Consider the following 15791-nt stretch of genomic DNA (forward strand, 5'->3'; position numbering starts at 1 on the left):
CCCCTCCCCTCCCCTTCCCTTCCCTTCCCTTCCCTTCCCTCTTTCTTTCTCTTGTCCCTCTCTTACTCCCTAATGAAATATCCTCTCGTTGTCAGGCTTCTTGTGGTACTGCCAATGAAAATACTAACATAACATATAAACCTAATATTATATCCCTCCCTTTTCTTTCTTTTGTTCAATTTTTCTTCTTTCTCCTCTTAACACTTATAGATTAGACATATTTTCCAATGTTAAACTATTTACCCTTATCCCTTATATCCCTCCAAAATCATCTGTTTACAGTCACCTTAATATTTGAGCCTTTTCCCAAAGCATTACTGTAAATCTTTCTCTTCTCCTCCTGTGCAATAAATAATTTCCCTTCATGTTATCAAAAAGCTTCTGAAATCAAATAAATGCATCATAATGTTTTTCTTAATGCATCAAAGAATGGCTGGCAATTTTCTCAAATGCAATTTGAGTAAGACAATCTCTCACAGCCACATTTTTCTTTATCTGCACTTAATTATGTATTCATTATTGTCTTCTACACATATAAGAATTATGTCTCTATTACTCTATCACTGGCGTAAAGATCTAACATTGTTATAAATTTAGCTTCATTTATTTATTAAATAGGAATTTATTGAGTCTTTAAATTTATTCAAGACACTTCTAGGCACTAGGAATATGGTAATAAAAAAGACATTTTATAAGTTACTATAATTTACATTTATCAACTTTTGGAAGATTATATTTTTCTTAATGTTAAGCCTGTAAATGTTGACATTACAGATTCTTAGCCAGAAACTTTTTTTTAAAGAAATCACTATTTTGTATCTCTGATTTCACTAATCTGGGATATTAATCAATTTTATAATTAGCAAAAGTACTTCACATTCGTAACCATTTATAGAGTACACTAACATTCTGTTTTCACACTCAGCAATTATAAGGGTACTTCTCAGTTAAACATTCAACCAAATGTATCTGGAGTAACTAGAATATCCAAGTGAAACTTCCTAAGAATTTCATTCACTATATTGATGTTAACAACGATTTTAACATGTAATTGGAATAATAACTTTAATCTTCTTCTACCATATGGAGCATAATGTGGAAGTAGCATGTTACTTTCTCTTAAACATTAGGAAATGTTTCCCTTTCACTATTCCAAACAGCTTTCAATGTGAGTATGGCTCAAGAATGTAGGTGATGAGCTTCTCAAAGGTTCCCCAAGTTACTTCTTAAGTGCAGAAGAGGGTTAACATAGACATGGTTTCTGTAGGTTACAGGCTGAAGATATAATCCAAAACAAATTACTTTGAGGTATATTTTATATTTAAAAATCATGCAAGGCCATGTGTGATGGCCCATGTCTGTAATCCCAACACTTTGGGAAGCCAAGGCGGGTGGATTGCTTGAGCCCAGAAGTTTGAGACCAGCCTGGGCAAACACCGTCTCTACAAAAAATTTAAAAATTAGCTGGTCGTGGTAGTGCCTGCCCATAGTCCCAGCTACTCAGGAGGCTGAGGTGGGAGAATCATCTGAGCTCTGGAGAGTGAGGCTGCAGTGAGCCATGATCATGCCACTGAACTCTAGCCTGGCTGACAGAGTAAGACCCTATCTCCAAAAATAATAATAAATAAAACATGCAAATGTTTATTGTATCCGCATAGTTTCTATTTTTTTATTATAAATACAATGTTTTAATTTCTTACCATTGACGAACATTGTTGCTCTACAACATGATACACTGTTTCTACTCCAGTTTCCTGGCACAGCTTCATGTTCTCAGGGTACTTTGAGAATAACTTGGGTAGCTTAACATAAGCACTCAGAAGACCTGAGCTCTGATTGTTATCAAATTGCTCAGGTTATCAAACTTCAGATTTTCTCATCTGTTAAAACATGGTAAAACTCCTGCTTTTCCCTCCACAGTGTTGCTTAGGAGATCAAAAGTGGCAATATGTATGATTGGTTTATTCAACAATCTGAACTAGGGTCAAGTACAAATATGAAATAGTTCATTTTTTCTCCAAATACGGCTTTCAGCTATGTTCCACTGAGTCTTTTTCCCATCCCTTATTCACAACTTTGTCAGATCCCATAAGCTTTCTGATCACTTCCAGCTATTAAAATGTCAGTTCATTCCATTTTGATCTAATTTAAAATTTAATCTCATATCTTTTTGAAGTCTCATCTCCTCCTACCCCTCCAATTTCAGCAAAGTTGCTGTCTGAGGGACTTGGATTGGGGAGAGAGTGGAATCAATTTTTTTCACTCCTTTTTTTGGGGGCCTTTTCCTGGGGATCAGAGACAGACTACAAATATCCTTACCTTAGTGATGTGGCTGTGTTCCTCACTTGTCTCTTGCTCTTTTTCTGTTCAGGATCCATCTGTCGCTGATGCTAAGTGGATCCCAGATAAATGTAGAGTCTCTCCTGGGACACAGGTGTTATTTCTTGGGTTGATGTTGCAGAGTGGTGGAGTGGGGGGTCCCTGTGCCATTTATTTTGTTCTGGGAGACCCGCATAATGCAGTGACTTCTGACATCTGCTCAACTCTTCTGAAACCAAATCAGTTCTTATTTTGGATTCTATACCAGGTAACGTTATGCTGCTTCAGTCTTCTCACTGGGTGGCCTGTCAACTTGGACACCAAAATAACTGAAAGTGACCTGCCATTATATTCTTTTCACCCACAGGAATCTCACACATTTTTGCCACAACAAATTTGGACACAGGCTGCTAATCAATTAATCATCTCTCTCTCTCTCTCTCTCTCTCTCTCTCACACACACACACACACACACACACACACAGTCTTTCTCTCTTTTCTTTCTACTCAAGCATTCATGGTGAACTGCTGATCAGCAGGTTCACCCATCTCTGTGAGAGGTTCCCTTTACCTGCCCTCTTCTACCTGGCTTGGGGGTGAGAAAGGGAAGTGCTCCCACCTTCTAAATAGAAAGGGCCTCAGGCTTATCACTCAATACTCCTCTGCCCATCATCTAGGAATATAAAGTTAGGTGGTGCTAAACTGATGGCTGAAGGTAGCAAAGTCAGTGTCATCTCCTCTTACCAAGACTGGGAGTGGTATCTGTGCCTCAGTTTCCTTGGGTGTTCTTTAGAGAAGGGGGAAACACCACCTCTGTGTCATCTTTTGGGTCATAGGTGGTAACACTAAGGCAATAAATAAAAGTCACCATTCAACTTCCTGTTAACTGTTACACTTGCTAGATGCTTAGAAACATACACATTTATGCAAATACAAAGCATTATGTTGGCAGCAGAAACACATACCATAACTCAGGAAGAACAGTTTTGTGGCTGATGCAATAGTCAAGGGATAGAGCTTTGTTATACCCCTAGTGAAATGGGTGACTCAGCTTACTAGCTGCTGGCTGCGGAAGCTTCTTGTGCAGTTGCTTAATGTATGATGGAGGCTTTTCTCGTCTCTGAACCCAGATTGTATGTTTAGAAACTTCCTCTGAATTCAAAGGGGAGGGGGGTTATTATTGACTGTTGTTATAATTTATTTATTTATCTATTGTGCTCCTTGAAACACAGAGAAGTAGGGGATAGTCTTATAACCTTCAGGTGTACTTGTAATGTTAGCATTAAATAGAACCCTTCTGCCAGAGATAGCTTGTAGTACAGAAGATTCTGTGTTGCCATTTACTGAGATCAGACTTTTATGGGCCAAAACACTGACCCAGAGCCTGGGGAATTTCTTCACCAGACAGCTGAGTAGGCCGGCACCAGCTCTTCCTCTGCTATTGGCTCCAGTGTGTCAAAAGAAAGATTTTTGGATGAAAAAAAAATCCACACACATCAGACATTACACAATAAGTGAATCAAAGTCCCACAATGTCATGTAGTGTTTCTCAATGTCACAGTGTTACAGAGAGGGGTTCCAGCATCTACCATCTGTTCCAATCTCTACTCCTAAAATGAAACCTGTTCACAAGTCAGCTGTCTCTAGAATGTGGTCATTTTGCCAATGGTATAGTTTTTTCAAAGCAAACCTGAGCAGCATTTTTTGTTGGCCTGAAACCCTTTGCTATAGTTCCAGAATGTCCCTACCTCTGCCTTTCCTCCATAGAGTAGGGGGCATTCTCTCACCCTCCACTCTATACCTTGCCTCAGGGAGAGCCACTGTGACACACACCACAACAGAGTGGCTCAACGCTCATCTCAGCCTAAAGTTATCCCATGAAGCTTAGAACACACAGGAGAGTGTGCAAGAAATGTTGCTTTTCTTTATACTCAAATTCAACCCCAATCTCCTTCTGCCAATCAACAGGAAATTCAATCTCAGTAATCACTGGGGCTTCCCTCTCCACATACATAGCGTTGGGCAAAGGTGTTGGAGTTCTCACACAGAGCAAATATTGGGGGAGGCCTTGCTGGCTCTTGCCTTGCTGGTCACTGATAAGCTGACTAATATCCAAGCCAACCTGCTGAGTCTGTCAAATTAGGGGCATAAGAATCTATGCCAAGGATGATAAACCAGGACCTAACGTCTCACTTCCCTAGGGTTCCCACGGGGCCACTTTCTGTGTCTGTCCCCTCTCCAAGACTCTGCCAAGGAGTGGAATGTTGGTCTCGACTATACTTTCATTCATCCTGTTTCTTCCTAGCTGTAGGCAATCTCTTTTATTTACTGCTCTCTCTTCTCTTCCCCTGACACCTATCACAACCATCTCAATGAATTTGGCTGAAGGTAACTAACCTGTGGCTGGCAGAAGTGTTCGGTTTGGCTCATGCAGTGTTTTTTGTTTTATTTTGTTTTGTTTTGTTTTTTTGAGACAGAGCCTTGCTCTATCACCCAGGCTGAAATGCACTGATGCAATCTTGGCTCACTGCAAACTTGCCTCCCAGATTCAAGCAATTCTCATGCCTCAGCTTCCTGAGTAGCTAGGACTACAGGTGTGCGCCACCATGCCCAGCTAATTTTTGTATTTTTCATAGAGATGAGGTTTGGCCATGTTGGCCAGGCTGGTCTTGAACTCCTGGCCTCAAGTGATCTGCTTGCCTCAGCCTCATAAAGTGCTGGGATTATAGGTGTGAGCCACTGCACCTGGCCTGCTTTTTGTTTTTAAACTAAATTTCGTTACTGGCATTTAAAAATTGCATGAGTTCACATAAAAATTCTATAATTCTATCTCCTTATGAAACTTACAATCTGTCTTATTGCATGGCAATGATCAGCTGGAGCAGAGCAGGGCTCCTGTTGAGACAGCTGTGTGCCATACTTCTGCCCTCACCCCGCTTCACTACTTGATCACACCTGACCTGCAGGATGGTTTGACTTTGGCATGCTCTAGTGTGGTCTTTCACAGAAGTCAGGGAGATATTATGCATTGCAGACCTGTATCAAAATATCTCACATAACCCATAAATATGTATACCTACTACGTGCCCACAAAAATTAAAAGCAGCCAGGGAGAGAGGAGCTGTTTTGGGGATATCACCAATAGAACATAAATATAGGCCAAGGTGAGGGAATATAAAGGGTCTGGTTAACTTTGTAGAACCAAAGAAAGGGAACAAATATCAGAATAATCCCACAACAAATTATCCCTCCATACTAACAATAAAACTAGCTACCACATTTGGAGATTTCATAGTGGCCTAGGTCCCTCACAGAAGCAATCCCATTTAATTCTGACAAAAACCATGTGAGGAAAGGACTAATACCCTGTTTTACAGATGGAAAAACTGAGGTTCAGAGATAAGTGACTTGGCCAAGTCACAAAGCGAATAAGTCATGCTACTTGAAATTCAGGGACATATGGCTCTTTGATACTGGGTTATCCTGCCTCTCTTATGATAGATGATAGAGGCCCTACTTCCAGGGATCAAAGATGCCCAAATTAATTGCCAAGTTTAATTACAGTAAATCCTGAATTGAAAGGTTCTGTCTTCTTGACACTAAGCGATGAGGACTAGTTATCACTTTTACTCCCATTCCCTCTTTCTAATGTAGTAATTTTAGAAGCACCTCTTGAAGTTGGGTCTGGCACCAAGCTTTTACAAACTGCAATTATTCAATAGACATGCTAATTTTATTAGTCTTTGGGAGCTTGCCTAAAATTTTACGAAGTGTATGTGTATTTTTGTGTATACAGTGGAAAAGGCTGAGGAAGAGAAATATAGCTCATAATTCCTCCTGTGGTGGTCGACAGAAGTGGTTGAAGAGAAAAAATACAGAGAACTACTACAAAGTAAAATGTTTTCCCAAAAGGTAAAATAGCTACAGCAAAGAAAGGCTTAAAATATGTCAAAATGCTTTGTTTTGTACTTTTTTTGATAGAAAGTTATGGAACTAGAAAGCCACCTAATATGATTAGTTATTAGGTTGACAAACTAATGAATTCAGAATCAAGCCTTTAGTCAAACCTGTCAGTTTCACCCAGGCATGGTGGCTCATGCCTTTAATCCCAACGCTTAGGGAGGCCAAAGCAGGAGAATCACCTGAGGTCAGGAGTTTGAGACCGGCCTGGACAACACGGTGAAACCCCATCTCTACTAAAAATACAAAAATGAGCTAGATGTGGTGGTGTGCACCTGTAATCCCAATTACTCAGGAGGCTGAGGCAGGAGAATCACTTGAACCCGGGGAGGCGAAGGTTGCAGTGAGCCGTGAGCCAAGATCGTACCACTGCACTCCAGCTTGGGTGACAGAGCAAGACTCCATCTCAAAAAAATAAATAAATAAAATAAAAAAACCTGTCAGTTTAAATTTATAAGCTTATAGTGTAATAAATCTCATATTGTCTTATAGATAAAAATTACATGTTACTAGCATTTACTTTCGTATTTTGAAGCAGTAATTGGTACTTTATAAACTTATAACAAGATTTTCCCTCATAAATCTAAGCTTAAATGTGATGATTTATACTAGAACCGAAGTCACTACTGTTTAATATCACATATGAAAGGAAATTAGATTATAGAATAACAGATATAGATGATGATAGGATTATAATTCCATTTCTAGATGGGGAATTTCGTATCATTGATTTTGTACATTCTGTTAAAGACAGCACCAGGCCAACTAAATTGGTGACTTTTCAGTAGCTGTGCTGAAGTGATTTTAGGAGTAATAATGTTGTTCATGAGGAAAATCCAAATAAAGGGAATCATGTGAAATTTACTACATGAAAAAGTTCGTTTCTTTAATTTTAATAATTGTCAGATTTTTTATGACCTAAAACTATTCTATGGCATACAGTAATGGTTTATAATCTAGGTTTGAAGCCCTTCTGGATATCCTAAAGCAAAACAACAAGGTATGCTGATGGACAGTTCCTGGCTCTTTTCACAGCTACTATTTAAAGGTCTGAGATTGTTCATATAAAAAAATAACAACTAGGTGGCATTTACTACATTTAGGTCCTGTACTAAAGAACCATGCATACTGTCATTTTATAGCTGAAACTGAGGCTCAAAGAGGTAAAGTGATTTGCTTAAGGTCACCTGGCATGCAAATAGCAGAGGTAGGTCCCAAACGCTGATCTTCTGGGGTATTCTATCCATCAGAGGTACTTGGGCCTCTCTTTGTCTATAATGCTGAGTACTGGCTTACACCACTGATAACATTACATTTGCTTGTTGTTAATTTGTTTCCTAATCTTTAAGTGTTGTTAATGTGTACGTATTTATTAGACCTCTCAACAGAGGATATGTTAAACCACAACACTGGTATTATACAACAAAATTTAGACTGGTAAACTGCAGACACAACCAGTTTCTTCAATAAAGAATTTCAAGAAAAAAAAGTAGGATTGGGTACCTGCGTTAGTCTGTTTTCATACTACTATAAAGAACTGCCCAAGACTGAGTAATTTCAAAAGGAATGAGGTTTAATTGACTCAGAGTTCAGCATGGCTGAGGAGGCCTCAGGAAACTTACAGTCATGGCAGAAGGCAAAGGGGAAGCAAGGCACCTTCCTCACAAGGCAGCAAGAAGAAGAGTGAGTGAGTAAAGGGAGAAGAGCACTTAATAAAACCATCAGATCACCTGAGAACTCACTCACTGTCAGGAGAATAGCATGGGGGAAACCACCCCCATGATTCAATTACCTCCACCTGGTTCCTTCCTTGACACGTGGGGGTTGTGGGGATTACAATTCAAGATGAGATTTGGGTCAGGCACAAAGCCTAACCATAGACATTAAAAAGGACAAGAGACACACCAATCACTGTATTTTGGAATTTGTTTGGATCCTGATTTGAAAAAAACAACTGCAAAAAAATTATTAGACAATCAGAGAAATTTGAACAGTGTATATTTAATGGAATTAAGAAATTTTTGTTAATTATTAGGTGTAACAATGGGATTGTGGTTAAATATTTAATATTTTAAGATTCTTTAAAAAGTGTTTATCTTTTTTTTTTTCCCCCAGACTGAGTCTCTCTCTGTTGCCCAGGCTGGAGTGCCGTGGCATGATCTTGGCTCACTGCAACCTCTGCCTCCTGATTTCAAGCGATTTTCATGCCTCAGTTTTCTTGTTCCTCAGTCTCCCAAGTAGCTGGGATTTCTGGCTTGCACTACCACGCCTGGCTACTTTTTGTAGTTTTAGTAGAGATGGAGTTCTGCCATGTTGGCCAGGTTGGTCTCGAACTGCTGATGCAAGTGATCCGCCCACCTCGGCCTCCCAAAGTGCTGGGATTACAGGCGTGAGCCACCACCACGTCTGGCCAAAAAGTCTTCATCTTTTAGAAGTACGTATCCAAAAAAATGAATTGATGTGATGTTGGGGATTTCCTTAAAAATAATATAACAGATGAAGATGATTGGTCTTAAGTTGTTAATTGTCGAAGCTGGGGTCTGGGTACCTGGGGGTTCATTATATCATTCTGCTTTCTTTAAAGTATGTTTGACATCTTCCACAAAAATCATGCATTGTTCAATGATGAATGCAAAGTAGATCATTACTTTGATTTTACATTGAATAGTGCTTCATTTTAAGAATGCCTGTGACAGGACCTGAAAGGACCTTAGAAGTAATTAGTCCAATCTCCACATATTTCTCCTTTTCTTTTGGGCAGAAAGCAAAGAAGAAAGAAGAAGAAGAGGAAGAAGAAAACAATAGTGATGTTGTATTATTTGCTCTCAAAATAACTTCTACATTTACAAAACAAGAAAGTAATAGGAGAAGCCGGACTTATGTTCACTACCTAGTGCCATCTCTACAGCTTTATTTTTCTATTATGATTTACTTTTGTTTTCTGAAGCAGAATCTTTCCCAAACTTAATAGTGTCCACGATCGCTCCAACCAATTTGGTTATTTAGGTTTCAAGCTAGATAACCTCCAAAAGAATTTTGCCTTTGACTTGAATACATGCTTCATGCAATTTGAGTATTTAGGAGGCCGTTCCCTTTACAAGTCTTGAACCATTTCTTAAGTCTGAATTTGGGAGACGTTAAGTGGAAAGGATCGGCAGACAGCATCTCAATGCCTTGTTTATGTTTGGTTTTGACTTTGCTAGTAACTTTGTGATCGGGGGTGGAAGAACCTATACCTTTATATTTCATTGCCCACGTGACAATGTTTTTGCTTTAGGGGAAATTTCTAAGGGACAAGAAATTCTCGGGGAGTTTACGTCAGCTGCAACAAGTACTGTGATTACCGTATTGACGCTACTTGTTTTCAAAGGTCGGAAATTTGAGGTGCCGCGTGAACACGATTTAGGGACTTTAGAGTTTAGATTTAAGTTATTATTTTTCTGTGATTTAATTTTTAAAGCAGTGTTGACACTGTGTACCTCAACTAAGCTAGGTTTTTTTGTTTTTTTAATTCCCACTAACACAACTCTCAGGTTGTCGCTGAGGCACAAAGCACGTAATACGCTACACTCTTGCTCCTTAAAGGCTACGCAGTTTCAGGAAGCGTTTACAGCAGTAGTGCGCCTGCGCAGCTGGTCCCACACCAAGTCGTCCGCCTCTCCCCGTCCGGCTAGCAGAGGGCGCTGTGAAGTAATGAAGGCGTCCCCCTTAGGGCTCTGGAACAGAGCGTAAAAGGGCGGGAGGCGAAGCTCGCTGACGGGCGTTCTAGCCTTGACTGCTCTGTCTCTATCACCCTTTGTCCTCCAACCTCCCCTGGGCACTGGGCCTGCGGGCCTGGTTGCTAGGCGGAAGCTGGGCGCGGCGGCTGCCGCTGCGGCCGCCGGGGCGTTTGAAAAGCGGCTACGCAGGCGGCAAAAGGTCCTCGGGCGGCGGGCTCGTCTCTGCCTGCAGACTGGCAGGGCTGCAGAGCGGCTTTTTCCTTGAGTGGGGGCAGAGTTAGGGTCTGGGCTGGCGGCTCGGGGCAGAGGAGCCGGGCGCGCTGCAGCAGACGGCGGTGGGACCTGGCTGCGGAGCGGGATCCGGGCATCAGGGACCGGGACCCGGGGCGGGCAGTGGGGGTCCCGCCGGGGGTCTCGGATTACCCGCGACTCACCTGGACCTCACTTCCCCCCAGGCGACTTCGCCCCCAGATCGCTCACCGCAACCATGGTCTCCAAATCCGACCAACTGCTCATCGTCGTGTCCATCCTAGAAGGTGAGCGGCCTGAGGCTTGCTTTTGCAACTGCTGCCTCCCGAGTTTTAAAAGATTAGTGTGGGACCGAGGCCTTGTTAACCTTAAGAACCCTGTCATCTGTGTTTTTATGGTCCCCACAGACTTGTTCAAAGTTGTACGTAGTGAAGTCTGTTAGGCAATTGATTTAAAAATCTCTCCCGGGATATGAGCGCTATTAGGAATAAGTGATATTTAGCGTGACTAGCCATAGCCCCAGAGAATCTAGAGAAAACGATTTTCATCCAAAGCAGCACGTCGATGGCTTTTATATATGAGCTGAACGTGGTCCTGAGAAGCGCGTTTTGATCAGCGGTTCCCAATAATAGCACTTGTAAGAGCTTTGACTTGAATGCAGGTTTCCTGCAATTCCAGAGTGTTGCGGAGGCAATTCCCTTTACACGTCTTGGTGGAGGACTCAGGGGACTACAGTTCTTAAGAGGGTATATTATACATTTCTTAAAAAGTGTGTTTTGGGTGAATGACATTTGTTTATTGGGGACTCATTGAGTGTCAAACACTGTGCTGGGAATGTAATAATAACAGTCCTGATTCTAAAAAGCTAAGGATGTAGCTTGGAGAGTGTGTCAGCAAATAATTCATCGGGATATGAAAGACCCTGATGAATGACCACCTCTGTCTGAGGAAACTGGGGAAGATTCACCAGAGGAGGTGGCATTTTTTTGGGTCCTACAGATGATTAGGAATTTGTCAGGTGAAAAAGGAAAGGGCATTCCAGGCAAAGGGAAGAGCAGAGAGCACTTCAAGTGTGGAAAAGCAAGACACGTTTTGCCTTGCTTCATTATATTCATTCAGTAAATGTTGCTTACATTCAGTGTAGTTGGAGAACAGATTTGCAAGAAAGTGGAGAGCAGAGGAGATAACAGGTGAATTGAAGACACTTTACGAATAATATGTTAAGAAGGAGTCATCTTGAGCCAGAGCAGAGGCCTGGCTGCATTCTTTCCCCCATGGGAGAGTATTTTATAAAGGCCTGGCGCTGTGTGAGGGACGAGAGCAAAGGAAACATTGTAATCCTAATCTTTGAATTTTGGGACAAGAGACTGACCAGAAGCCATAAAGATTTGGAGCACTATTAGCTGTTAGGTTACTTATTGTTTAAAAACGCAGGACTGAAATAACCTTCAAATTTGGTTAACAACACTTTTTAGACTTAAAACTGACCATGCTATGAGAAAACAAACATCTACTTTCCCTCCAAGGATGTAGAGGTCTGTCCATGTGGGGAGATCACAGGACACAATATGTTGGGGTATAATATAATATTTAAAATATGTGATATGGATTGTAAATACAGGTTTGAGGGTAGGGTGGGTGGGATGGCTGAAGTTCTTTAAGTAATAAGTGAGCTTTAGATATGTGACAGTTGAATTCTATGGACGACCCAGGCCAATCTGACAACCCAGGACATATACATGCAGTTCATTTGGGGAAGCAGAAAATGAGGTCCTGAGAGAGGCCTGTTAGTGCTAACTGGGAGAGCGGTGCCATGTGTGTTAATATTCCTGATACAAAGTTTCAAGTGAGAGCCTCAGGCTTAAACTAAAAAAGTTAGCAGTCAAGGTCTTTCTGACCAGCTTGATTCCCAACCAAGTAACTTGTGCCAGGGTGAGCATGGTGGGTGGAACATTGAAAAGATCAGCAAGATGACCAGGGTGAATATTTAGAAATGTCATGGTAAGAAATGAGCTTGTACAACTAGAGCAAATAGGCCTTGAAAGCCAGTTTAGAATTAATGTTCTAAGAAATAAATTGGCCTCATGTATTCCTAAATAGAATGCTTTTCTTGAGTTCAGTTTAGTAGCAGTGTGCAAGGAAGAGAACCTGGAGTCAAGGATGTCAGTTAGGTTGTTACCACAAACATACCCGAAACTAATATGTGGTCCTCCCTCCAAACTATTCTTCTCTTTTGTTTGTACTGTATTTCCATTCATCATAACCATGCTGTTGCCTCAAGCCAAGAACCTAGGAGTCAACCTCAGCCTGGATTCACTCTCCATTTCTAACTTCCAAATGGTCACCATGTAAAATTGATTTTATTTCTGAATAATAATAGATTCTACATGTAAGTTTTTGAATGAATGGGTTTCCATTGTGAGTGCCTTGGTAAGGGGCGCTCATCATCCACCTAACTTACTGTAATAATCTTTTCAATAGTCTGATTCTTGAATGTTTTCTTCCTTTCCAGAAACATCTAGACTTCCTCCATTACTCACTGGAGATAATCTTTCTGAAATGCAAATCTGATTTTCTTAAACTCCTTCAGTGTCGTAAAGGATTATGTCTGTATTTCTCAGAATGGCATACGTGGCCCTTTGTGGTAGACCTCTTGCCTACCTTTTCAGTCTCATTTCCCCTCATGTATTCCCAGCTCTTCGGCTTGGTGGAGGACTCGGGATTATAGCCCTTAAGAGTTACTTGCAATTTCTTGACTACACTTTTAGAAATGCCCTTTATTCAAAAGAAAATGGTTAAGCTTTTACCATGAACAAAATTTGGGCTATGTACTAGATTCCAAGGAGGAAGAAGATGGTTTCTATTCTCTCTGTATCATTGTCCGCTGCGAGGCAGGCACCTGTTTGTTCCACTTCACATCCTGTGTTCTCAAGCTTGTTGGAAGCTGTTGGTTCTAATCATATGGAAAATATAGGTTCTTTGACATATATGACCTTTCATTTGGGGAAGCTGGGTATCTTTTGGAGCAGCAGAAATGAGGTCCTGAGAGGGGCCTCTGTTAATGCTAGTTGGGAGAGCTGTGTGATGTGTGTTAATACTCCCAATACAGTTTCAGTGAGAGCCTCAGGCTTAAACTCACAAGGTTAGCAGTCAAGGTCTTTTTAACAGCTTAATTCCTACACTTCCCCCACAAGTAGCTTGCGCCAGAGTGAGTAGCAGCAGGGATTTCTTTATTAATCAGTGGATAAAATTCCCCTCACTAGGATCCACCTTACCAGATTTATAAACAGGAGGACTAGTTGACTCAAGGCAAGATTCTTAGTGTTTCTTCGTTGATGTTCTTTAGCTTTCTGTTTTCAGTTTTTTTTGGTTGTTTCTCTTAACTAGACCCTCAGGTTTTTTAGAGCAAGTACTGTGTTTTACTCATTTTGCACTGCACCGTCTGATATAATACCTGACTCTGAATATGTCTTCAGTAAACATTGATGAAATGGGGTTTAGCAGTACAAATGAAAAGTGATGTGTAGATAGAATATTTGAATACTTCTTGATAGTATACAATGTTGTCCTTGAGAATAGAATGAAGGAATCTATGTGGCTATTTTTCTTTAGCTAATTTGGAAAGTATGCTTTTTATTTTTATTTTTATTTTTTTTGAGACAGAGTATTGCTCTGTTGCCCAGGCTGTAGTGCAGTGACACGATCTCGGCTCACTGTGATCTCTGCCGCCAGGGTTCAAGCTATTCTGCCTCAGCCTCCCGAGTAGCTGGGACTACAGGTGCGTGCCACCACGCCCGGCTAATTTTTTGCATTTTTAGTAGAGACAGGATTTCACCAGGAAAGTATTCTTAACTGAGTTAACGGAAAAATTAAGATGCAGACAAGTTTGTTTTTACTAATTTATTTCCCAGCTCTTCAGATGACTGTTCTCTATTAAGTACTGCTATAGTAATATCTAAAATTCATGTAATCACATTAAGTCTTTAATTCCAGATGTTGTTGAGATCATTCCTTCTCAAAGTGAGAACCAAGGACAGCAGCATTCACATCACCTTGGATCTTGTTAGAAATGTGGAATCTTAGGCCCACCCTAAATCTACTGAGTCAGAGTCTACATTTTAACAGGGTCCCTAAGTGATTCATGTGCACACTAATGTTTGAGAAGCACATATTTGTAAATTATAGCTTTCTATTTGATTCATGTGTCTTATGAATTATGAAGGTGGGTGTATATGTGAGCCTGCATTAGTGAGGTAGCTTATGGAATGTCAACCACACTTAACAGATACTAGTTTTAAAAAACACATGCTAGGCTGGCGTGGTGGCTCATGCCTGTAATCCCAGCACTTTGGGAGGCCGAGGCGGGTAGATCACCTGAAGTCAGGAGGTCCAACGTGGCAAAACCCTGTCTCTACTAAAAATACAAAAATTAGCTGGGTTTGGTGGCATGTGCCTGTAATCCCAGCTACTCGGGAGGCTGAGGTAGGAGAATCGCATGAACCTGGGAGGCAGAGGTTGCAGTGAGCTGAGATTGCACCACTGCACTCCAGCCTGGGCAACAGAGTAAGACTCCATCTCAAAAAAAACCAACCAAACAAAAAAACACATGCTAAATGATCCTGTTTGATTTTTGTACACTTTTGATTAATCTGTATATTCTGTTTCTCCAGGTCGCCATTTCCCCAAACGTCCAAAGCATATGCTTGTAGTGGAAGCAAAGTTTGATGGAGAACAGTTGGCTACTGATCCTGTGGGCCACACTGACCAGCCAGAATTTGCTACTGAGTTAGCCTGGGAAATTGACAGGAAGGCACTTCATCAGCACAGGTGATTATCATTTTCATTTTAAAGTAGCTTCTTTATTGGTTTCTTGTTTTTCAGGCTGTTATAAATAAATGCGGGTTGAGTATTTAATACTTGCGACCAGAAGTGTTTCAGATTTTTGGAATATCTGCATAATCAAATACCTCGGGGATGGGACCCAAGTCTAAACATGAAATTTATTTGTGTTTTACATTATACACATAGTCAAAGGTAGTTTTACATAATGTTTTAAATAAATTTTTCATAAAATGAAGTATGTGTTAGATGCTTGTGTGTGGAATTTTCCATTTGTGGCATTACGTCAGCACTCAAAGTTTTAGAATTTGGAGCATTTCAAATCAGGAATGTTCAACCTATAAATTTTGTATCTCTCATTATGTTATAGTAATAATTACAGTTATTGAGTGTTTTTTTAAATGTGACAGGAAATTTTTAAAGTGTTTTGCAACAAAAACAGTTAAACATCAGAACAACACTATGAAGCTGGTATTTTTATTTCCGCTGTATTATAGATGAGGAAACTGAGGCCTGATAAGTTAAGTATTAGTAACTTGCTTTGAGTCTGTTAGCTTAGTAGTGGTAGAGCCCAGCCAGTCCAGCTCCAAAGCCTAAGCTTTTACACTACACTTACACTGAGCTGTTTGGGGTTTTTTTTCCTTATGTGTGAGACAGTAGATATTCTAGAAATACCTTGATGATACCTACTCAGTACTAAATATG

At 40.6% G+C, this 15791-nt stretch overlaps 1 protein-coding gene and 1 pseudogene across 3 annotated transcripts in view; both read left to right on the plus strand.

The window, feature by feature from the left end:
- Positions 1-10011, plus strand: part of LOC105545037 — a 42020-nt pseudogene extending 32009 nt beyond the window's left edge.
- The window catches only part of CEP120 (centrosomal protein 120kDa), a 75292-nt gene continuing 69386 nt past the window's right edge, over positions 9886-15791 (plus strand). Inside the window, exons 1-3 of one of the 3 annotated variants that reach the window (XM_011987772.1) lie at positions 9886-9969; positions 10454-10534; positions 14918-15074. In XM_011987772.1, the coding sequence (XP_011843162.1) occupies positions 10486-10534; positions 14918-15074 (206 nt within the window). In that variant the 5' untranslated portion in view covers positions 9886-9969; positions 10454-10485. Of the gene's footprint in view, positions 9970-10104; positions 10535-10908; positions 11017-14917; positions 15075-15791 lie in introns of those variants that run through there. The other 2 variants (XM_011987771.1, XM_011987773.1) reach the window with 2 other exon arrangements.

The sequence above is a fragment of the Mandrillus leucophaeus genome, unplaced genomic scaffold, assembly GCF_000951045.1.
Source record: "Mandrillus leucophaeus isolate KB7577 unplaced genomic scaffold, Mleu.le_1.0 Scaffold316, whole genome shotgun sequence".
Classification (NCBI taxonomy): domain Eukaryota; kingdom Metazoa; phylum Chordata; class Mammalia; order Primates; family Cercopithecidae; genus Mandrillus; species Mandrillus leucophaeus.